General features: G+C 45.5%; 1 protein-coding gene across 4 annotated transcripts; it reads left to right on the plus strand.

Annotated features, from left to right (window-relative positions):
* Positions 1-453: 453 nt before the first annotated feature.
* On the plus strand, positions 454-22,633 carry PIDD1 (p53-induced death domain protein 1). 4 transcript variants are annotated; one of them, XR_007889602.1, is made up of 17 exons: positions 698-781; positions 2,399-2,756; positions 4,441-4,854; positions 5,549-5,752; positions 6,627-6,681; positions 6,886-7,087; positions 7,767-7,895; positions 8,211-8,390; positions 8,958-9,105; positions 10,146-10,281; positions 10,511-10,661; positions 12,992-13,115; positions 14,257-14,375; positions 14,800-14,907; positions 16,516-16,721; positions 19,858-19,977; positions 22,462-22,633. XR_007889602.1 is itself a non-coding variant. In XM_051620524.1 (16 exons), exons 2-16 carry the CDS (start codon positions 2,483-2,485, stop codon positions 17,707-17,709), a joined length of 2,688 nt encoding a protein of 895 aa, XP_051476484.1. In that variant the 5' UTR covers positions 454-510; positions 2,399-2,482; the 3' UTR covers positions 17,710-18,399. The 4 variants fall into 4 exon arrangements, 3 of the variants coding, with proteins under 3 accessions (XP_051476484.1, XP_051476483.1, XP_051476482.1); XM_051620524.1 differs by lacking the exons at positions 698-781; positions 19,858-19,977; positions 22,462-22,633 and adding exons at positions 454-510; positions 17,472-18,399; XM_051620523.1 differs by lacking the exons at positions 19,858-19,977; positions 22,462-22,633 and adding an exon at positions 17,472-18,399 and having other exon boundaries at positions 659-747.
* The last annotated feature ends 649 nt before the right edge of the window (positions 22,634-23,282 follow it).

Raw genomic sequence — 23,282 nt, forward strand, 5'->3', positions numbered from 1 at the left:
CACCGAGGGGTTCGTGTTTGCCCCGTGAGCGAAGAGGCGCTTCCCTCGGGTCACGCTGCAGCCTGTGCTCAGCTCTGAGCAAGGGTCACTTCCCATGGCATGAATGCAGCAGCCCTGCCGTCTCACAGCACAGAGGCACCAGCTGGAAACTTGCTGCTACAGAAAAACCTAGCTTTGGGCCCTCTGGGTGAAACAGAGAGGAGTATAAACGCTGTGAGGCCTTCCCAGCATGTGGTGTGTCGGACTGCTAGATGAGGGCACCTTCCCAGGAGCGCACAGGCAGCGCGGCCTAGCCGTGGCAAAGTCCTGTGGCTCTGGGCTCTGCAGCACCCAGCCCTGTGCTCTTCTGGGCTTGTAGTCTCGGCTCCTGCTATGCTTTTCCTCCCTGAATTTGCAGCAAATGAGCACACCACCAGGAGCTGCCCGTGCCTCCCGTCCCCTACAGGCTGAGCTCATGTGAGCACCGGGAACCTGCACCGGCACAGGCTGGGGTGTCGAGGCCATGGCGATGTGAGTAAAACCTCCTTTTGTGACATTTTCATAACAGCAGGATGCCTGCGCTTCGTTCCCCAGAGACGCCTTTCTCTGGTCCCGCGGCATCCGGCACCTCCTCCGGCCCGGCCCGCCCCGGCAGCGCAGCGCGCCTGCAAACTTTGCAGGAAGTTCCTGGGCTGAGCCGAGCCAAAGCGAGCACGCCCGGGTTTTCGGGACTCGGGTTTTGTGTGTCAGGGACCGGGTGTGGAGAGGGTGAGACAAGCGTGGCCGTGCTCAGCGGGGCAGAGTGCGTGTGGTGTGGCTGTTCGGTGTTTTGTCCTGCCGGGGGAGGGCCCTGGGCTCTGTCGGTGTGGGGTAGCTGGGGCTGGCGGCAGGGCAAGTGGGAACAGCCTGGGGCGAGTGTGCTGATGGGAACGTGTGCCTGCCTGTACGCCTGTGCACAAGGGTGTCTGCCCGTTGCCTGTACGGACGCCTGAGGTTGTGTTTGTAGTCGCTGAGCCTCTCCAGCCTCGCCAGTTCAGAGCTGCCTTCTTTCCTTCCCCATTGATAGCTTTACAAAGCTATAGCAGGTGGTATTTTTGCTTACACTCTTTCTGAGTCTCAATTAAACTAGCATACTGTGTGAATATCATGAGTTCTTTTTAATATCTGCCATGGATCTAACAGGCTATTTAGGAGTAAGTGAGGTGCGTATGTATTGTGTACAGCCTTTTGTAAGAAATGTCTTTTTACTAAAGCAGTAGTTTCCACTTATTTGTTCTTCCTGTCCTAAGCTGTTCATAAGGTTTTTTTCCTTGAGAGACCCAAGTCTGATGCCTATGCACAGACAGTGCCTTGGGAACATCAGGGCTGCCATGTTGCAGAGGTTAACATTAAAAAGCAATGCTCCTCAGGGTGTTGCAGGGGCATTAGCTTGCTTCTGCTGGCCTTAGACAATAAGCTGTTACAAGTTTTTTGTAGTTTTGCATCACTCACTCAAAATAAACTCAGAAGTATGTGGCTCCTGGTATAAAAAAAACATGATGCCTCTGCTTATCTTTGTACTACCAGTGTGCTATGATGATAGTGACTGATTTTGAGAATCCTAGGTGGATAAGGGCTTCCTCACACTAAGGAGCCAGAGGAATAATAAATTTTTTCAAATCTCATACCTCTCCTCCTTTAGGCTTAAATCCTTCTTAGTATGCACTATTTGATATCTACTTTTCCTCTTTCTCTTTATGCATGGAGGGTGCTATGACGGGAGGAAACATGGCTTTGAACCTGGTTTGCTACATTAGAACATCTCTGTGAAGGCAAATCTGCAAGAGCCCCCATTCCACTGTGCAGTCCAGTGCTGCTGTGCCGTGGAAGTGTCTTTTCTAATCCCCTCCCTAGCCCTGACACATTTGCTCTGCTGTCCTTTGCCTGTTTTCATCTGCACTTTTATCCCATTGGCGCCCAGTTTCACAACTGGATTCCATGAGGACCTGTCACAGCCTCTGAGTAGCCTCTGGGCTCTGCTCCTGGCTCAGCTCTCCCTGCCCTGGTTCCCTTCCACTTGTAAAGTTTCCTTCTGAGGCACTTGGAAATCTGCATAAGGCATAGGCATTTACATTTATATCTTTTAAAATTAGCACTGCTGTTTATTTTGATGGTGGGTAATTGCTCCATTCCCTGATGAGATGTCATATGGGAAAACAGAGGGCTTCTCTAGGAGTCTCCATGGCATCTGTCACATTGCATTTCTGTGCCCTCTGCCCACAAAGATTTCAGTAGCATGTGTAATCACTCCTGCCCTCTTGCTTTTTCCAGCTGCGCTGGGGTGGAGGGGTCTTCACACAGTTGTTTTGGTTGGAAAAGACGTTTAATATTTTCAAGTCCAACCATTAACCTAGCATCATGCACTTGTTTTCTCTTTCAGAGCTACCTTTCCTTCTCCTCCTTGTGGTGCTGCGGGTGCCTGCCTCCCTGGCAAGTCAGAGCATGTCCAGACTGTGTGGAAAAGATGCAAAAGATGGCAGAGCTGCTGACGCTTGGGGACGAGTGCAGGGAGGGGGCTTCGGGGACTTCTGCGCTTGCTGGCTCCTGTCTTGCGGACAACAGGCTGAACCTGGATGTTTATCCTGACGGCTGCTGCCGGTTCCTCCAGCTGTTCAAGGGGCGACCAGAAGAGGTGGTCCAGGTGGAGTTCCTCCGGCTCAGCAGCAACGATCACCTCCTTGGCACCACACTGAGCATCCTTCCTCATCTGCAGCACATAAAGTCCCTGGTGCTCAAAGGTAAATTCCTGGGCCGATCACCATCTAACTTTTCTAGACTTAGCTTTTTTTTCTTTTTAATCTTCGTCTTGACATCTGCAGAAAAAACTGCCTTTGAAATTGTTTTGTTCTGTTGCATCCTACTACAGCTTTGACTCTTAGCCTTGCCCAGAGCTGCATGCAGATTTCAACAAGATACAGCTTCTAGACTCTTCCTTCCTTTGTTTCTACTGCTGCCAGGGGACTGTATTTTTGGAGTCTGTTTGGGTTGATGCTGCAACATTTTCTTTGGTTATCCTCTAGGAGAAGAACATTCTTTACACAGTTTTGTAAGGAGAGGGGGATTAAGAGATGTTGGATTTTTTTGGTAAATATTCAGCCCCTCTGTCATTTTTGGGAGTATACTGAACTGTCTTTGATGTGTTTCCATCTGAGTCAACCCTAGCTTAATGCTTGCTTAGTGTCAGTGAGTGTAGGTTTAGCAAAGCTCGAGACAGACCAGAAGAGGCAGTCCAACATTTTATCTAAAGTATGACCCAATATGACCCTAATACCCGTTAGACCTATAATATTGGATCATTCTTTGACTTTCTTGTATCGATACAAATGGTATGATTTCTGTATCAGACTGAATAATTTGCTCTTTGGAAGGCAGAATTTTCAAAAAAAAAATGTGAGAAAAGGGGGAGTTTGTGGCCAGAATTCAGAGTTTTAGCTGAAAACTTAAAAGGCTGAGTTTTGTTTCTGTATCTGCCACAGATTTCTCATGTGAATAATTTCATTTGTCCTTTCCTTCTCTAGTAAGGTAAGGATAACAGCAATACCTTTTATCAGGCTTGTTTCGTACAAACACCCTGAGCATCTCAAAGTGTGATAAAGGAGTTTGCTAAGGTTTTCTTGTGTATAAAGTGCAATCTGTCTGTTAGTTTGATCTCATTTTTTACCATTATTCACATAAAAGATGTTTAGTGCCTTCAGCTGTATGTGTATACAAATAGACAACAGTGGAGGGAGAGCAGGAAACGATTAAGAAATTGAGAGTTTGGGAGGTTTACTTTTGTTTGCTTGACTTATTTTCCATGGGTGCAGCCCTTCTCCATTTTGAGTGTCATAAGCTGGGGTGGGGAACCCTGTGCTATGTGGCCTACACAATACTGAATTACCTGGCTTTTCCCCCACATTTTCACTGCTTTCCTCACATCTTCTCTCCAGTCTTGCAAGGGCAGATCTCAGTCCTCAGGGCTGTTCATCCCTCACCAGCGTGGGCAAATCCTGGAAGGTGAGCAAGTCTCCTTATTCCACAAAGTGTTGTGTGTTGGCCACTGATGGTGGTAGAAAAGAGGCAGGGAAGAAGAGTGGGAGGCTTAGAGGGGTATGGACCACTGGGCTGAAAGCTGGTAGGTGTGTGAAGGGGCCTGGCTCTTTCTAAGCTTTGAATCCAGATGTGTTTAGCAGAGCTCCACTGGTTGACTGTGGCATCTCTTGATTTCATAACAGCTCTTTGCCATTATACCCCTTTCACTGATCAGGAAACTGACGCGAAGAGGACAAACCCCACTTCTCTGAGTACTTCGTAATCAGTGCTGCTCATTGCAATCAGTAACTCCCCATCTTCTTGGTCTGTGTGCTAAGAAGTCTCAGTATGAGGCTAATGAGGTATCCCTGTAGCATACTGACCTCTTCCTCTACTTCCCTTCACACTCAGGTGGCCATGCCAGGGATAAGTTTGGTTCATGTCAGCATGGCTCCCTGACAAGCTTGCCACCAGACATTGGAAACCTGAGGTGTCTCACCCACCTGGATCTCAGCTTCAACAGCCTCTCTACCTTGCCCAGCTGCATCCTCCACCTCCCCAGCCTCCGCATGCTCCTAGTGAGCCACAACAGCCTGGTGGCACTCCCTGAGAACTTTGGCTCTCTGAGCAAGTTGACTTTCTTCTCTGCTATGAAAAATCAGCTGAGGGCCTTACCTCAGAGCATCGGGGAGCTTGCAGTACTTCAGGACCTGAATCTTTCAGAAAATGCATTGGAATTCCTCCCTGAAGAAATTGGGAATCTGTACAACTGCACAGAGCTGGATCTCTCTGGGAATTGCTTATCAAGCATCCCGTACTCCTTAGGTAAGTATTTTCAAGGGGAAAAGAAGGGCATGGGCTTGCCGAGCTTTTGGTATGGTCTAGGAACCCTGAGGCCCTTGATCTCTGTCTCCAGAGTTGTTAGCACAAACCATCTTTTATGTTACAACCAAGTGGAAGTGATCCAGAAGAAACATGCTTGGTTCACTCAGTGTCTTTGAGTATTAGTGACTCTCTACAGCACACTTTCTGCTTCTGTGGATCACCAAGACTGCTAAGTTTCCAATACGATTTCCAACAGCTGAGGATCTGGCCTTAGTGGTTTTGGCTGGTGCTCAGGATTAGAAAGAGAAGAGTTGGGGTTTAGTGAGATGCAGATCTGGGCTTGAAATCATACTGTCTGGTGTGGATCAGTCTGAACTCCTGCTGCCCAGCTTCCTGGCTCTTGGGTCCTGTATTACTTTGTACCTGGGGTTGTCACTGATACTGTGTATGGACGCATCTTACATCCATATTCATAGCCAGGTGCTGAAAAGCAGAGGACAGAGGAGGCTGCAATGCCTCTCAGCTAATTCCCTAGACTCCTTTATATTGTGAGCTAAGGAGACACTGGCCTTTTGTGCTTTTCCCTTATTGTGTGTGTGTGTACATGTGATGAGGTGAGTGGCAGGGGTGTTAGAGCTGATGTGCAATGCAATTAACAGCGTGGATGGGGGGTCACTTCTGTTCTCACCTGCAGCCAATTTGAAGTCTTTGCGGCGGCTGCATCTCCACAGCAATCTCCTGGTGACAGTCCCTGCCTCACTTGCCAGCCTGCCCAACTTGTCCAGACTTGATCTGCAGAACAATTGCCTCCGTGCAGTCCCCCCCGAGATCCAGACCTCTCCATTTGTGCACCTCCGAGGCAATCCCTTAGGAGAAACTGAGCCATCCTCACAGGCTGGTAATTGCAAGGCTTCTGCTTCTGTGGTTCTGTTGTTTCTTCACTCAGCCCAGCATAGTGTGGATGAGTTTGGAGTAGAGAAGACAAGCAGGAGAGAATCAGATCAATATTTATTTTTCTGGAATTGTTAGTTTCTAAGGATACAGACAGTACTAGTTCTTTTTTTGCAAGCCCAAGCCCAGTCTGACAAGCTCAGAGGTCCCTGGAATTGGGCTTGCTAGGAAAGATTTTACAGTGGAAATGAAAATGGGATTCACAGAAAACAGATCAGGAGAGGCCCCTAAAGGGATCCGGCCTTTTTGGCAGAGGTGAGCATCAGTTCTTGGACTTGCTGTGTAGGTCTGAGGCAACAGTGGTTCATGCTAGAAGCACAGAGAGCAACAAGAGGTCATTCTGCTGGGCAGTTTCCTCCAGCTTTCCTGTGGTTCTCAGCCTGCAGATGAGCAGCTTTTTGTCCAAGATGAAGATAATGAATGAGCAGATATCTGAACAGGATTTCCCAATAGTGCTCACGTTCACAAGAGCAAGCACTGATTCCCAGCGGTGACCCCAAGCAGTGAAGCATGGCCCTGAGAGTTGCAGGGGTAGTAGATTGAAATATTTTCTAATTCTCCCTGTTTTTGCGTTTTCCTGGGGACATTCAGCATTTTCAGTACGTCTTGTGACCCCTTTGCCTCTTTCCATCCTCCTGCTGCTGCTTGATCAGAAGCCCACTGCAGTGTGAGCCGGGTTATGTTAGCAACCCTAAACGATGATGACATTTCAGTTTTGGTGACATAAGCCAAAACTGAAATACAAGTTCAGCCTTTCTTGTCTACCCTGATTTAAGTAATCTCTGTCTCCTCCTCCTACCCAAACCTTCTTACTGCTGCAGATGAATCCAGTACTGGAGGGGCACGAAGACTCTTCCTTGCATCAGGAGAGAACAGGTAAGCCGCTGTTATTAAGAACTTTTGTTACAGTGGTGTAACGAGGTTCCAGACAAAATCAGTGCATGATGGGTATTACACACGTGTATGGGAGCTTATGGCCTCTGTAGGCCAGTCAAACACAAGGTAGGAGATTCTTCTGTTGATTTTTGGAGGGCTGAAGTCATTGCACAGTGTCATACATTAATTAATTTCTTCTGGAAGCTTTACTGTCACCTCTGAAGGCTGCAAAGTTGTCTTGCCCTGTGGCATCCATTTCTACTTTCCACCGGGGGCTGCCTCTGATCGTCTGCAGATTTACTTCCGAACCCTCACACCGGACCCTAAGTGGGTAAAGCTGAGACACCACGATGTCCTGCTAAGTAGAGTCCTGGAGCTGCAGCCTCATGGAGTCAAATTCCAGCAGGTGAGGACACATCCAGGCTACCTCTTCATCAATCTGCCTCTGAAGCAGTTTGGCAGACTCTTCTGAGAGAATCTTGTGGGACTTTTGAGAGAGACAGCTACCCCCATCACTGCTGCTTTTAAGCAGATGCAAAACTGACTTTCAGAGGAGCTCCACTGCAAATATTTTGAATGGATACAGACAGCTTCTCTGGCACTGTGCTGGTCTGGCTCCTTTGCCTTCCCCACTGTTCTGGCTTGAGTTGAGCTATAACCTTCCTCACTACTCATATCCTTCCTGTGCCAGAGAATAAGTGCTGCTCCAGCATTTGCCCTTAGCCTGCAAGGAGAATGGTTCACATCCTTCCCTAAAAGTCTGATGGTGTAGTTTCCATTCAAGCTGGTCAGTACTTACAGAACCAGCTGCATGACAGCTAACAGCAACTCAACTGCAGAAGTTGCTTTGCCCTTTCTGCCCACAAGCTGCCGAATGTTTCCTGTCATCACATTACATAGAGGACCTGACATCTCCTGCCACCTCCCTGGAGGTTGCAAGACAGAGCAGGTTACGATCTTCTTCACTCCCTTGCATACAGGCTGTACTTTGCCCTCCCCCTTCTTGTCTGCAGAGGAACACAGAGAAGAGCTAGGCTTGGTTTTACCCTTTCTATTGGTGTCCCATGAGAATGCTTTTTCGCCAGGAGGTGCAGATGTGGATGCCATATGCCTTCCCTCCAACACTTCACCAGCATGAGGTGGTAGTTCGGACCTTCAGTGAGCAGAACTGGAGTGATCTTAGAACAAGAGTGGAGCAGAAGAGAAAATCAAAGGTAAGCAGACTGGAATGACCAGTGGCACACATTCTTCCTGTTCTACTCTTTGGTTTTGCCCAGGCAAGAGTGAGCCCATTTGAAACATCTCAGGAGCTGTGTTTTGACTAGCTGCTATAAAATATAGTGGATTTGAGCTCCAGGTTTCCTCTCTCATGGAGGTGTGTCTCCTGAAAGTGTTGAGTTGCAGCCTGCCATGTTTCATCCCTGTTCCAGTGCTTTAATCTTCTCAGCTGTTACTGGCACTTGTTTTACTGCTGTTACTGTATTATGATATATGCCTATATGTTTTCTCTTCCCTGACTTCTGTTACAGAAGTATGTGGCTCACTGTAGTGTCCTTCACTTCTCTTGGTTCCTCGTTGTGTCTCGACTTGTGCAAAATGAATGCCAAGTGCCAACAGAGGGGACATTGCTCTTTTCCAGTGTGGATCCAAACATCAAAGTGACCTTTCCTCCTGGGGTCACTGAAGACACTCGCAGTGTCAAGCTGCAGGTAGGCATGATTAAAAAAAAAAGCTTTGGTAAGCCCTAGTACAGGTGTTGTCCCGTGCTAAGTATGGGAGCCAAAGGTGACATGTTTGTCCTAGGCTGATTTGTGTCTGACATGGATGTTTCATGGGCTGACCCATCTCGGATCACCTTAAGTCTTAGCTTTCCTGCCTGAAAATTGGGTTGTGCTCCAAGCTGCCTTATGTGGGAAAGGGATCTCCTCCAGCTCTACCAGTGCTCCCTCTAGCAGATCAGCAGGTAGCTGCTGTGAAGGGAACACAAGGAAATTTTGTCTCATTCCCTTGCAAAACATACTGAGCCTGGCAGAAGAGCTCAGTGAATGAGGCTGGGAGGGGGGTTATTTATGTGGATCTAATTCTAAAACCAGCCCACTAAATAAATGAATTAGTTGCCAACAGTACTAGAGCAGATTTCAGTCAAAGTTCACTGTGCTTCCATTTTTCACCGGGCCCTGATCCATGAGCAGGATGTGCCTGCTGGGTGCTGGGGAACTGAGTGATGAGGGAAGTTGTGCGCCTAACTTCTCTGCTCACCATGCTTACACATCCAGGTGCTGCCAGTCTCTGCAGAAGAGATACAGGAATTCACAGCTGATGCAGACTGCAGAGTCAGTCCCCTGCTCTGCCTCTCCCAGAACTCCCTGGTGGATTTTCTCAGGCCTGTCAGAATTCAGCTACCTCTCCCACCTGGGGTCACAGGTCAGTTTATTCCCAAAATTGGCAAAAAAAAAAATGCCCTGTATAGAAAACCACAAATGGCAAGCTGGGAATTTTGTTTGCTTCTCCTGTTAGTTATAAAGTTCGCTGCATTTCCTGCAGGAACAGCAAGGTGTGTCTGCCGAGTGAGTGCTGGAGCAGGGTGGTGAGAGCTGAAGGTAGTTCAGGTCCAGCAGACCAGTGCTGGGTTTCAGAGACCAGCAGCACAAACTAGGAGAATGGCATTGGCAAGTGAAATCCACTCTGCCAAACTGCATGTGTATTTAGACTGCTGCATTTGGTATGATGAGATGGAGAGGCACTCCTGTCAACTGAATAGATGCTTTCTAAAAGGGTTTTGATTCATGATTGGAAATAGTTTGAAGCAGGTAACAAAGATGCACCCTCCAAGGATCTGCCTTATCTCTTATGTTCTTGCACATGAATCAGATGTTGAGCCACTGCAGTTAAAAGTGTATGGTCATACACTCCATCTCCCACTCTGAATACTGATATAAACAGCCTCAGGCTTGCCAGAGACTCTTCTGGTTGGGTGCTGAGTACCCTATGTCTCCCAGTTCCTTCTTTGACCTTTCTTTGAACTTTCCTGGCTTTCTTGTGAAGAAATAAATACTTCTTGGGTGTGGCTTGGTCTTCATTGTAACAATACCCAGTATTTGTATGTCTGAAGTCCGTCAGGATTGAGAAGTCTGTGGAATATATGTTTACAAAGATCTACAACTTAATTAATAACCCTAGATATTGGTGATGGAAATTGTCTAATGAATCTATTGGTGAAAATCAGCACACTGTCAGTTAAATCTGCATATTCTGTCAGAATATCCTTGAAGCACTGGGGTAGCCTCATGCTTTTATTGCTGCTTTTCTTTAACCAAAGTTCAGTACTGGATGCCAAAGAGAAGGTCATGAGCCTTAATTTGGTGTTTTTAAAAGGTGAATCACCCAAAACTGTGGCTGGATTTGTAACACATGAATAAAACCTTCTGCTGCATGTAGGATCTCTTGATCATTGTCATCTATAGGGCTAAGTTTGGATCGGTCAAGGCTGCATCTTCTCCACGGCAACCTGGAGGGCCAAACCTGGAATGACATTACCAGTCAGGTGGTGCTAGAACTCACTCATCTTTATGCAGTGTTTGAAGTCACCCACTTCTCCTGGTAAGTGCAGGATTAGTCCTGAGGTAAAGATGGGATGTTCCTCTGCCTTGCCTTTCCCACATTCTAATCAGGATCATGCCACAAACCCTACCTGTTCCCTTTTCCCTTTGCAAGTTAGGCCCAGCTCAGCACTTTGTCTCTACCTTTACTTTTTACAGTGTCATGGGTGTAACACTGGCTTCTCTTCCTAGGCAGGATCCCTCCTTTTTCTTAATTCCTTGTATGCTAGGTACTGGCTGTGGTACACCACCAAGACCTGCATTGGAGGCATTGCTAAGAAAGTCTATGAGCGGCTGCGTATGTACCAGGTGAACTTCATTGCTCTGCAGAGGAAGAAGGACCCCGAGCAAGTCCTCCTACAGTGTATCCCCAAACACAAGGTCTGATCTGGATTGCATTGCCTTGCTCCTGAACTTGTTTAGCCTTGCTCCTGAGCTCCCTGTGCCTCCCTTTGTAGGATGTAAGGGCAGCAGTGCACCAAATGGTCCCATTCACTGCTCCAGGGTCATGGCAGGGGTATGCTTTCACCACACAGCGTTTGTAGTGTGATACTGACTCACTGAGAGCTGTGAGAAGAAGGAAAACTCATTGTATGCAGCAGTTGATGCAGTGATTTAATCATAGAATCATCAAGGTTGGAAAACACCTTCAAGATCATCAAGTCCAACCATCAGTCCTACACCCCCATGATCACTAAACCATCTCCTAAAGCACCAAGTCTACCCATTTTTTAAACACCTCCAGGGATGGTGACTCCAGCACCTCCCTGGGCAGCCTGTTCCAATGCCTCACCACTCTTTCAGTGAAGAAATTTTTCCTAATATTCCATCTGAACCACCCCTGGTGCAACTTGACCCCATTTCCTCTTGTCCTATCGCTGGTCACTAGGGAGAAGAGGCCAACACCTTTCTCACTACAACCTCCTTTCAGGTGGTTTTAGGGAGCAGTGAGTTCTCCCCACAGCCTTCTCTTTTCCAGGCTGTAGAGCCCCAGCTCCCTCAGCCTCTCCTCATAAGACTTGTTCTCCAGACCCCTAATCAGCCTAGTTGCCCTTCTCTGCAGCCTCTCAAGCACCTCAGTGTCCTTCCTGTAGTGATGGGCCCAGAACTGCACACAGTGCTCGAGGTGCAGCCTCACCAAGGCCAAGGACAGGGGTAAGATCACTTCCCTGGTCCTGCTGGTCACACTGTTCCTGATACAGGCCAGGATGCTGTTGGCCTTCTTGCCCCCGTGGGCACACTGCTGGCTCATGTTCAGCCAGTCAATATTGCCAGGACCCTCTCTGCTGGGCAGCTCTCCAGCCACTCCTCCCCAAGCCTGTAGTGCTGCTGGGGGTTGTTGTGGCCAAAGTGCAGGACCCAACAATTTGCCTTATTTCCTCATCTGTGAACCTTGAGGACAGGGCTCTAAAGTCACCTGAGCCACAGTAACTCACCATGTGCATGCTGTTAGCATCCAGCAAACATGAGACAAAAAATGCTGGCTTAAACTTCAGGCAAACACATTAAAGTTAACGTTACTTGTCTGACATGAGCTAGTAGCACGTGCAGAAGCACTGCTTTAATTTCAGATGGAGTGGTTAGAAAAGGTACTCTTCCTGATGTTCCTTACTGTTTACAGTTCAAGAAGCAGAACTGAACATATGAGCCCTCCTGAATGTGCCTTCAGTGCAACATCACTCTAGTTTACACTATTAGTTTGAGCTAATCTGACTGACTTTGTATGGAAGGAGATGGGAAGCACTTTACACATTTGCTTCTGCCACCTCTGCCCTAGGGGTATCAGCCCTCAGCAATGTTGCTTCAGGTGTTAGCGAAGTGCGCGTCTGTGTTTGTAGAGTGTGTACCTTGACAGACAGTGCATCTCAGTTTGCTATGGGTTATTTTATCAGGCTGCCAGAACGGTGCTGTGTATCCAACTGTCTGCATAGTCTTCTGGTCTGATTGCTCCTTTTTAAATTCATTTTTTCTCCTGTATTAAAATAGCTTGTGGGCATAAACATCTCTAAGGTTTCTTTATACCTTGTGTTCTTGGCTAAAATTGTTTCCAGAGGAGGCAGCAATGTCATTCACAGTGAGATCAGGGTTTGGGGGTGTCTGTATTCTTGCAAGGTCATGGAGTGAGAGAGAAGGTCCAAATGAACCTTCTTGGACCTTACTGTTCCAAATGGAAAGAGGAATATACACTTCTACACTGACTCTTGCACTGTCTCTGATACCACAGGTCTGACAGTGTCATCACAGGCTGCAAAGCCAAGATGAGCTTTGTGGTGTGGTCAGCTGTGTGCTATTGTAGTATGTGGCTTTTTCCAGAGAAAATGCCTCTTAAGGGCATACTGTGAGGCAAATAAGGTAGCAAGTAAATTTCTTGCTGTCTTTGAAGGTTACTGAGCTTCTAAAAATACAGAGACATTGTTGAAAATGCTTTTTTGAAGGCAGCTTTAGGATGGCTTATCTTTGTTAGTCCACACAGGTTTTTCTGCTTTTTACTTGAGATGAGGAAAAGGGAAGCTACAAAACTCAGAGCACCACTTCCTTGTCTGTAGTGAACGTACCTGGGATAGGAGGGGATAGGTGTTTGTTAATTTGTTTACATCCTTCCCATGTAAAATGGGCTTTCCCTGGTGAAGGTGAGTGAGAGGAACAACATGGGGCAGGCAACAGATGTGCTTTAGACCACACACGCTGTCTTCTGTTGTTGTTCTTATCAGGTTGACCCAGTGCTGAAGAAGCTGCAGAACCGCTACCGAGGACCTGAGCCATCTGACATGGTGCAGATGTTTGAGGGAGAGCAATTTTTTGCAGCTTTTGAGCGAGGCATCAGCATCGATATGGGTATGGTAGTACTGGACTCCTTTCAGCTCCTGCCTCTTGTGCTAGCTTCTCCAGCCCTAGGCAAGTTTCTGCTGGGGCAGTCATTCCTCTCTGTCTCCAGCTTGCCCACTACTCACAGCAGCCAGCCCATGGACATTGAACTTGTGATATTTTCTGGTCTCTGAACTATTGTGTTTACTTTACTTCTGAAAGTGCTGTTTGCAGGCTTTCATTTCCTCTCGTGCTGTTGTAGTCTGCAAAGGACAGTAGCCAAGTGTGTTTATTTTATGACTGATCTGCTTCTGCAGCCAGCTATCCCTTTTCCTGGCATCTTAGACACCACACTGATGTCCAAGGTGATCTAGTTAATGTTGCCCATTTCTCAGAGAAAACATGTAAAGATATTTTTTTTGAGAAGATGTTTCTGAAACAATCCAGAGCAAAGAATTCTCCTAATGGAGCCATTACAAGAGAAGAAAAGGGAGCAGGACCAAAACTCAAGATGATGTTTTATGCCCCAATCTGTTTGGACCTGTTACAGCTACAAACTGAGACATTTTCTGCAAAACCTGAATGTACAGCTCAGTTTCATTGGTGTAAATTAAGCACAACTCTATGAAGAATAATAACATGCACTGGTCTTTCAGTGGAGTTGATGAAGCCAGTCTGCCCCTCTATCCTGATTTAGGCTTCACTCTAACTTAGTTTCTAGATCATTACATATATGAATGTTGTACCTGATTATACTTTTTTCTTTTTGGCTCTATTCATTTTTCTGCACCCACTGCAGAAACGGTGAAGAGCTAGGTAACCTATTTTTGTGCATTACAGGATGCTGTTGCAGCTGATTCTACCGTCTAAGGGACAGAATGGACCAAGGATAGGTGGGAAGTGCCAAAGGTGGATTTGCGTTCCCTTCTTGAGCTTGATCTCCACCTTGTGGCCATTCTCTTTTTTCACCTGTAGGAGCTGCTTTCTCCACAACCGATGATTTCCGCTTTCTCGTGTCCCGTAGTGAGGAACAGGGAGTTACAGTTCTTTCAGGCATGAGTTAGAGTAGATAGTAGCATGAAGGCTGCTAGTGGATGCTGGGCTGTTGGCCAGGCTTGAAAAGCTGAACGCTTTTTTGTGCAATATGAGCATTTGCTGCTTCTCTGCACAGATCGCCCTGACTGCATAGATGGACGTCTCTCATTTATTTTTTACTCCCACTTGAAGAACATGAAGGAAATCTATGTGACCTCGCCTGTAGACAGGAAAGACCAAGCTGTAAAAGGCCAGGTGAGCAACCAGTTACACTCACGTTTTGTTTTCTTCTTCATCATCATAATTGCTTTTATGATTCTTGTCATAATAATCTCTGAACACTGGGCATGACTCTTTTTCTCCCCTCTTTCCCTTGACTTTACATTTTACTGACTAAAACCCGAATAAACTAGAGTAGTCTAGAAGGGTGGCTCATCACTTAGCTCTCTGACTTACATTTCTGCCACTAATTCTTGGGGTATTGGCAGCAAGTCCAGCCTCAGAGGCTGGAACATCAGTGCTTCTCCCAGTAGCACTTAATTGGGAAGCCATATTTATGAGCTGAGGATAGGTGAGAAATGCTGAATTCATTATTTCCCAGACAGAAAAGACATGGTGCAAAAAGTCTTGGCCACTGTGCTTGAATCTGAGCCTCACTGCATGCTTTCTGTTTGCAAAGGTCTCTTTCTACCGAGGGACAGTTCCCGAGGGCATCCCTGAAGATGCCAGCAGGAGGAGGAACAGGCCAGATTCTCTCTGGCTTGCTACTTTACCCATCAAGCTGCCTGTGAGTTGTTTTGTCTCCTACAGAAAAATTAATGTAGGTGGTGTAACCCGTCCTGCTCAGCTTCTTTTATTCCTCCATAAGAACAGATGCAATGAATGACTGCAAGAAATGGCTGCCCAACTATGTCATGGTGGAGATTTCCCACTCCCCGTGAGCTCTTTGAAAAGAGAAACATGAATAGCTGGAAGTAGTCTCCATCTCTTCTGCTCATGTAGGCTGTCAAGTGCAGGCTTGTTGAATGGCTAATCAGAAAGGGTGGATCCTTTGAATGAATAAGGGATGTAGAACAGGAAGAAGCTCACTATAATGAAGGAAATTGTCTGGTTTGTTTATAAATTTCTTAGTCACAAAGCTCATGCAGCACCAAAAAAAAAAAAAAAAAGACCAGGATGAGGTGATTAGGCTAGATTTGAATACTGGCATTGAGTATAAGTTGGTTGTGTGTTGGTTGATGAGAAGCTCAACATAAGCTGTCAATGTCTGCTTGCAGCCCAGAAAGCCAGCTGTGTCCTGGGCTGCATCAAAATAAGAGTGGCCAGCACGTCAAGGGAAGTGATTCTCCCCCCTTACTTTGCTCTTGTGAGAGCCCAGCTGGAGTGCTGTGTCCAGTTCAGTTCTGGAGCCCCCAACACAAGAAGGACATGGAGCTGCTGAAGTGAAGCCAGAGGAAGGCCACAAAGATGATCAGAGGGCTAAAGCACCTCTCCTATGAAGACAGCCTGAGAGAGTTGGGGTTGTTCAGCCTGGAGAAGAGGAGGCTCCAGGGAAACCTTGTAGAGGCCTTCCAGTACCTAAAGGGGCCTACAGGAAAGCTGGAGAGAGCCTTTTAAAAAGGGCTTGGCGTGATAGGACAAGAACTAATGGCTTTAAACTGGAAGAGGGTAAATTTAAGTTGGACATTAGGAATAAATTCTTTAGTGTGAGGATGGTGAGACACTGGAACAGGTTGCCCAGCGCAGTTCTGGATGCCCTCTCCCTGGAAATTTCAAGGCCAGAATGAATGGGACTTTGAGCAACTTGGTCTAGTGGGAGGTGTCCCTGTCTATGCAGGGGCATTGAAACTAGATGATCTTTAAGTCCCTTCCAACTCAAACCATTCTATGATGTGAGCCACTGGCTAGGCTAGGCTGTTTGTTACAATGGGAAATACAACTTTTGCATATGGAGTTGTATGGATTTTTGAGAAGCTTAAAACAATACCTTTGTAGGCTGCATGTTTCCCTTCAGATCATGTGCCATGATCTCACACCCCTTCTGACACACGCAACCTCAACTACAAATCTAGACTATGTGCTGTCTTACCACTGAGTCAGATATGCATTTGGGAGATAGTTAACTTAAAAATACTCTTTAAAGGCAAGAAAGGCAATTTCCAGTGTGAGCTATGACTGTGAACACTATGCTGTGATATTTTTCGGAGGCAGTGAATGTTCCTGGTCATTGCCAGAAGCATCTTGCTTCTTACAGCCTGACTCTTCAGCCCCACGATCTTTCTTCCTTCTCAGTAGAAGGAAGGAAATGTCAGTGTGGCGTCTGAACAGTCAGACACTGTCCTTTACAAAAACAATTTGTGTAGCATGTTTTCTCTCTCTCTTCCCTGTGACACAGCGATTGAAACCCTGCTGGGGTGAGAAACCTGGTCCCCTGAATGACTTCTCCTTCTCTCCACTGAACCTGGGTAATGCTGAGACTGGCTACCTCACACAGACAAACCTGCTGAGCATTGCCAGGCGCGTGGGAGCTGACTGGCAGACCATTGGCCTGAACCTGGGCTTGACCTATCAGCAGATTGAGCGCATAGGATACAATAACAGGTAAGATAGGATGCAGTGATTCATTCTATTATCTATCTATCTATCTGTCTGTCTATCTATCTATCTGCACTGCAATTACATAAATTAATGCTTGGCTGGTTGGAAGTTTTCCCACTGCAGTTGCTTCACTGAATAAAAGATCTGTTAACTAATGGTTCTTCTCAAGACATTATCTTTTTTATAGAAAACTGATTATTTTCTCTAGCTTTTATAAAACAAAACATTGTGTTTGAAAAATAAAATTGGGAAATAACAAACGTAATGAGATTTGTAGTCAAGATGAGTTATATTCCTCTCTTGTTCTGTGATCTGGATTCCTGGCCAGACTCCATCTCTGACTTTGCAGTAGTCTAAGGCATTAACTGTGATATCCTCTTTATTTAAAAAGAGCTGTTTGGACACCATGGGACATGCATTCTGACCAAAAAGCTGGAGTAGTAGGAGAGAGTGAGACTTCTTATGAACAAACTATTGTTCCTGTGAGGAATTTACATTCAAAAGCAGAATGTTTTACTTCAAGAAAAAGCAGAATGCTTTTTCCATTAGGAAAATGTTTTCAAGAGAGATTTTAGTGAAGGAACTGCAATTCCTGCATGATGAGTGGGGGGAAGAGGCAGACCCACTGAGTGCTTTGTGTGTCTGGATGGCTTCTTTGGGGCTCCAGTCATGGACTAGGACTCAAGTAAGGCTTCTTTGGCTTGCTGGTCAGAAGACGGTGTAGGTTACTTCTGTGGTTCCCTCTTTCTTCAGAGAGGACCTTGATAAGCAGATCCTGGACATGCTTTTCTCATGGGCTCAGCAAAACATGGAGGATCCTAACTGTGTGAGCAAGTTGATTACAGCAATGAAAAAAAGTGGCCGCCAGGACATCGCTGATGAGGTCGAAACCATAATTGAGCTGGGACAGCAGAAATACAAGGAGTCCATCCGCCGAGTGGGCTTGGAGCAGGAGAACAGCACTGAGGACTCGGCAATAGCTATGATGTAGCACCTAGCCAACAGAACTGGGTTTTGTATGGGGTCCCTCTGCATAGCTGGAGTAACAATGTCTTGGCTGCTCTCACATCAAGGGCCAGTGTCTTCCCAAGGAGCTGGATGTTGATTTACTTGTGAACAGACTACTGAGCTTTCTTGGGTCTGTACTCATATCCACTTCTGCCAATCCCAGGCAGCTTAGAGTACATTTATGAGACTTTTTTATAGTTCCACTTCTTGAACTTGAGCTTTGGATTTCAGAAACACAGGGAAATTCAGAGACTGAAGTGTCTGTTGAGTAGTGGCTAAAGCAGCGTTTAGTGAGTTTTAATACTCATGTTATGTATATTTATTTTTAACTTGTTCCTGAAACTGTGTTCTGCTGGAAAAACTAGGTGTGAACATTTGAGTCTGTTTGTAGTCCAATGCTTGATGGGAAAATAGAGGTGCAATTGTGTTATGACGGCCTGTAGTGCAGTGGGAGCTGCTCAGCTATTTCTGTTAATGATGTGGTTAGCTCACAGGAAACTCTGAACTGTATTCCCCATGAAAATGTTTTCTGCCAAATCTCTTTCATTCCCTCAAGCCCAGAACAAACCTAACTATTAATGTGGAAAAGAAAATAAACTAATTTCTGGCAAAATTGCTCTTGTTTTTTGGTTTTGCTCCAAAAGCTACTTTGGAACAAATAAAATTTCACCTTGTCCCTAGGCTGCTGCACCTGCCAGGCTTTTTAGATGAGACCCACACACTGCTGTTCTTTGACAGAGTTCCAGTTTTGTTCTGCAAAGATGTAAAAATTCCCACTCTTACAGGACAGATTATAATTTAAGTGAAAGTAAAATTTCCTTTGCAGTTTCAAAGGGACATTCCTCACATCGTCTGAGTGAAATATGCCTGTGTAGTAGTGAAGATGTGAAACCTCATGAAGTTTGGTGAAAAGCATCACTTCAATTTGCATTTTAAAAACTGGTCTCACCAGCTGTTGAAATAGGAATTGTTGTGGCATGAGCTGTGCTGAGCGAACCCCCCAGTTTTTGCAGTCTGAACATCTTGTACAAGACTGGAAATGTTTATTGTTTTTTTAACTGCCTAGTCATTGACTACTGAGGTGCTCTTCTCTTCCTGTTCCCTATCTCATAATGGGGCTCAACTAATGACCCACTAAAAACAATGGAAAATTTAATGAAAGCTTTTGAAAGAATACTGTCACATATGTAAATTAAGCTCTATCAAGACAGGTTTGGATCCAGCATAACCCACTCTTTAAGTGATACTTAAAAGGCTGTTCTCAATCTGAAAAATAAAAGCATTTATAAAAATGCCAGGTTGCAACACCCAAAGTCAACCTGCAGCTGCAGATCTGAGAAATCCTGGAGATTTTTTCCCTCTGTGAGGAGTCATTGGGGTTTTCACTGATGCTGTGTTTCAGATCTGTCGTCTGTACTATTGAAAGATAGGCATAAAATTTTTCTGCCTTTTTTTTTTTTAAGGACATTCTAGCATCTCAGGCCGTGGAATGATTAGTGTCTACTCCAGAGCACTAGACAAGGCCTTGCATACTTCAGTCATTGCCTTGGGCCTAGGGACTTGCTCAGATCTGATTTCTTAGACTGTGCTGCCCCTCAAGTCTCTTGACTTGATCTGTATGAGAGTCAATTGAAAGTATGTTATTTTCAGGTGCATTATCTTTGTCAATAATCCCTTTGAGGCACATAACTCCTTTGTAAGCCTGTAGTTGCTATGGCCAAGAAATGCTGATTACAGTTGCAGTAGATGGTTGAAGCAGCATTTATCTTTTGAATGAAAAGAATGCTCTCCTTTCTGGCTTCTTTCATGAGTTCAGCACTTACTGGAGTAGCCTTTTTCCTTTTCCAGCTATCTGCCTTTTCCTGGTGTCTACTAGGCACTTTACAGTGTCCTACTAATGATGTGGCAGATACTGTTATTTTTACTTTGCGTGACCCTGATGTGTCCTAAATTCTTCTAAGTAAATTTCAACCAGGAAAAGCCTCCTTACAAATAAAAATTAAATAAAAAAATAATTAAAAAATAGAAATTGTTTAGGAGAAGGAACATTTCTTCTTCTCCCTTTTTTACTGTTAACATCTGTATCTCTCTAACTCATAATAAAACCCTTTTCTACATTGCAAACTTGCAGATCTCCAGTAGAATGACCAAGTGGCCCTGGGAGGTGAACAGGATGTTTCCCACACACCACCCTCCACTTCCAGGTTCTGCTAAACATGACAGTCCTCTAGCTGCCAGAAGACAGATTTGGGTAAGATGCTTCCAGCCCCTGCAAAGATTAATAAAATAAATTTCTGAGGTATGAAAACCCAGGCAAAGCTTAAATATAAAAAACATAAAGCAAAGCCCAACTATATTCTGCAAGAAGTTAAACTGTTTACACAGTTCTGGCAGTAAAATGCTGTATAATTCCCAGTAAAACACCTGAAGGAAACATGAAGGTGGGAGGGAGCCTGCAGGGGCTGTGTTCAGTTTGTCTGTTTACTGTGGCCAGACAACAATACCATAAAATTTAGCACATCCATAATCCTATGCTGTGATAAAGGAGAGCAGACACGTGGTGTGTTGAGAACTGCATGGTTCAACTATCAACCTACTGAGCTTGATACAAAACTGAGGAACCATTAGAAGACACCCTGCCAACTGAAAAGATTTCCTGCTGTTAGGTACTGTACAACATCCATACTCTACAGCATCAAGCTGCTCTTTTAAAAGGAAAGGAAATCTGATGATCCTTAAATTCACTGTTTTCCCACAAAAACAGGATCAATCACAGCATGTTTCAGCCTTTAAAACCAAAAGTAACTTTCAATGGGAAAGGTGCAGGGATGTTTTTCAGATGATGGTGTGTCAGAGTCCCAGCCCAGGTCTGCCTCTAAGTGAGCTCACCATGCTTGTCAATCAGTTGTATGTTGTTAAAATGAAGAAAACAGTCTTCACTGCATGTGTTCATTTCCTGAAGTTCACAGACATAAACTGTATGTTCTTAAAGTGCTATTTTTTCTGTAAATCCATATACTTGAAAATCCATGTTGAGAGTTTGATGCTTGTTCCAGTTCTCAGCTACCTATAAGGAACTCAGTGACTCAGAATTATAGAAAGCAGGTAGGCACCATCACAATGCAAACTTTAGCCTCTAGCCTTCCTGCCTCACAGTAGGTCTGTAGATTGAACCCATGCAGAAGGTTGCTTTAGGAGGCTGGGACTAAGATCCTTCTGCTTGGTTTGCTGATTAAACATCCATGCAGTTCTTGTCTTTTCTAAATGGTGGACCTGGAAAATGCAAGGGGCAGGAAGGATGCTCAGAGACAAGTACTACACAATACTTTTGCAGCAGAGTATTATGTCTCTGGGAAAGGCTGAAGTAGTTGCCATCCACTGTTTCTCAAGTAGGTGGCACCAAGCGAAATAATCCAACATGATTTGCAAATAGGCAAGAGGAAGTACTTTTTCGCCACTGTGCATAGTTCTAATGCTGATTCATTGCTCTGAGATATTTGAGGCCAAAATATAAATGGCGTGTTCAGAAATTAATTGGTTAAAATACTGGGGAAAAGCAAATTAATATGGAAAGCTGCGTGTATTCCCACCTGGAAGAAGTGAAAGACTGGGGGCTGCCTTTCTCAGGCAGGAGATGAGTAAGACTGCAGCAACAGAGTATGTGGAGAAACCAAGCAGTCAGAGAAGGCAGATAAGACATCTGTACTTACTTTCTCTAGAAAGGCAAGGTAGTTGCAAGTCTAGCTTCTGCTGAAGCTGCCCTGTGGATAAGGGGAGACCATGATTTCACAGGTCAGAGGTGGCCACTGTCTGGATCCCTCCTCTGAGCCATGTGGCTGAGCTCTACTCCTGGATTGAGAATTTCAATGGTAACTTCTAACAAACCAGGCAGCACTGCTCAAAGGAAGAATGTTAAGCTTGAAAACATCCACTCTGGCTTGTTTTCATTGGATCTCATCAGACAGCTGCAGCTGGAGGTATCTCTGGGCATCTCTGACACACAGTCACATACACTGAGTCACTGCTCCCATGCACTGAGTCACCAGGTGGAGCCGTGTCTTGGGGCAGGCCCTGTGTGGCCATCAGATGCTGGGTTACAGGAGGCCACCATGGAATAGAGTTTGGTCACAAGGAATACAGGACAGTTTTCCTAATGCAGAAAACCTCTTTTCCTGATGGAAAAGGTACCAGGGTACTACAGGTCCATCTTTGTGATGGCTCCAAGGCAGCACAAAGAGCTCAAAGCTTGGAGTATGAACAGGAGGTGGCAATACACAGTGATCTGAGTAACCCCAGATGTGTCCCAGCCACACTGGCTCTACCAGCTCTCTACCATGGCCCAGACCTGGTCTTCTGGAGGTGTTTAGCATCACCATTTTTAAGAACAGCAAATCTGTGCGCCCAGGAGAGAGTGGGGCTCATGCAGGGGGTAGCTGCAGCCCCTGTGGAGATGCCTATCTCTCCCCACCATATAAAGAAAGTACCTGGCTGATGAACCTGAGTGGTTAGGATTCTAATAATGCTTTGCTGGGCTGATGAAGAGAAGCAGGACAGAAGAGCTGGCCAAAGGAGGTGGCAACAGGACAGCTGCGGGTGGACATGAGCTTAGGTACAAATCTTCACCTTGCTGCTTCTTCAGTGCAGTCCTTAGAGGATTTCACTGCCTCTGCAATAGCTTGGGACACATGTTGGGCTTTTTTTGTTTATTTGTTTGTTTGTTTGTTTTTCCTTCCAGGTTGGATAAAAAGCAAATCCTTGTGATTCCTAGCTTCTCCCCAAGGTCAGAGCTGAAAACAAGCATGGGTTGTGATGCTAATTGTAGTTACTCCCTTCCAAGAATGCAGGTTACTGGCTTCTGAGGCCTATCAGCTATTGTTGATTAACACCAAATGCCCATGGATATTTGACTACACTGAATGGACAGAAGCAGAAGACTCAACTGCTGAAGCTGACTGTCCTTTTGCCCAGATTTGGAAAGTGTATTTAGCAGGGCTGATCATGCCAGGACACAGTGAAATATACTTACTGGCACCTGTTGTCACAGCTTTTGTAATGTTAATACTATGTATCACAACAGTAACACCTGACCTAATGCAACCGTCTAATAACAAACTGCTACAGGATCCATGGGATACAAATAACTTCATAAATCTGGGACAAAACATTAGTAATGCACTAAATCTTAGAAATTGTTGGGTATGTGGGGGGCACCAGGACTTCGGCGAGTGGCCCTGGATAGGTCATGTGGTCCCTCCTAAATTAATGGTCAGCAATTTGAGCGTGATGAAATTTGATAACAAGAAACCATATATTTGGGAAGAAAACATTACATCATAGAAAATCCATGGCATGGAGAAAGGGGGATATTGCATCTATAGAAGGGCAAGCTGTACTGAGGAACCCAATAAAGCTATGGTAGGACACTCAGAATGTAAATACATTCATCAGTGGGGGTGGCATTTCACACTAGATGATCGTGCTACAGTAGATTGTAGTTACGGTGACAAAAACCACACTGGAGATATCCTTTGTGACAAGTCTAGGAAAAGGAATTAC

This window comes from Apus apus, chromosome 5, assembly GCF_020740795.1.
Source record: "Apus apus isolate bApuApu2 chromosome 5, bApuApu2.pri.cur, whole genome shotgun sequence".
Lineage (NCBI taxonomy): Eukaryota > Metazoa > Chordata > Aves > Apodiformes > Apodidae > Apus > Apus apus.

Bases quoted from the DNA above. Each gene is read 5' to 3' on its own strand.
- PIDD1 (XM_051620524.1), top strand. From the start codon at position 2,483: ATGCAAAAGATGGCAGAGCTGCTGACGCTTGGGGACGAGTGCAGGGAG. The intron at 4,855-5,548 runs GTAAGTATTTTC...TCTCACCTGCAG, and splicing joins AAGCATCCCGTACTCCTTAG to CCAATTTGAAGTCTTTGCGG. The intron at 8,391-8,957 runs GTAGGCATGATT...TTACACATCCAG, and splicing joins CTCGCAGTGTCAAGCTGCAG to GTGCTGCCAGTCTCTGCAGA.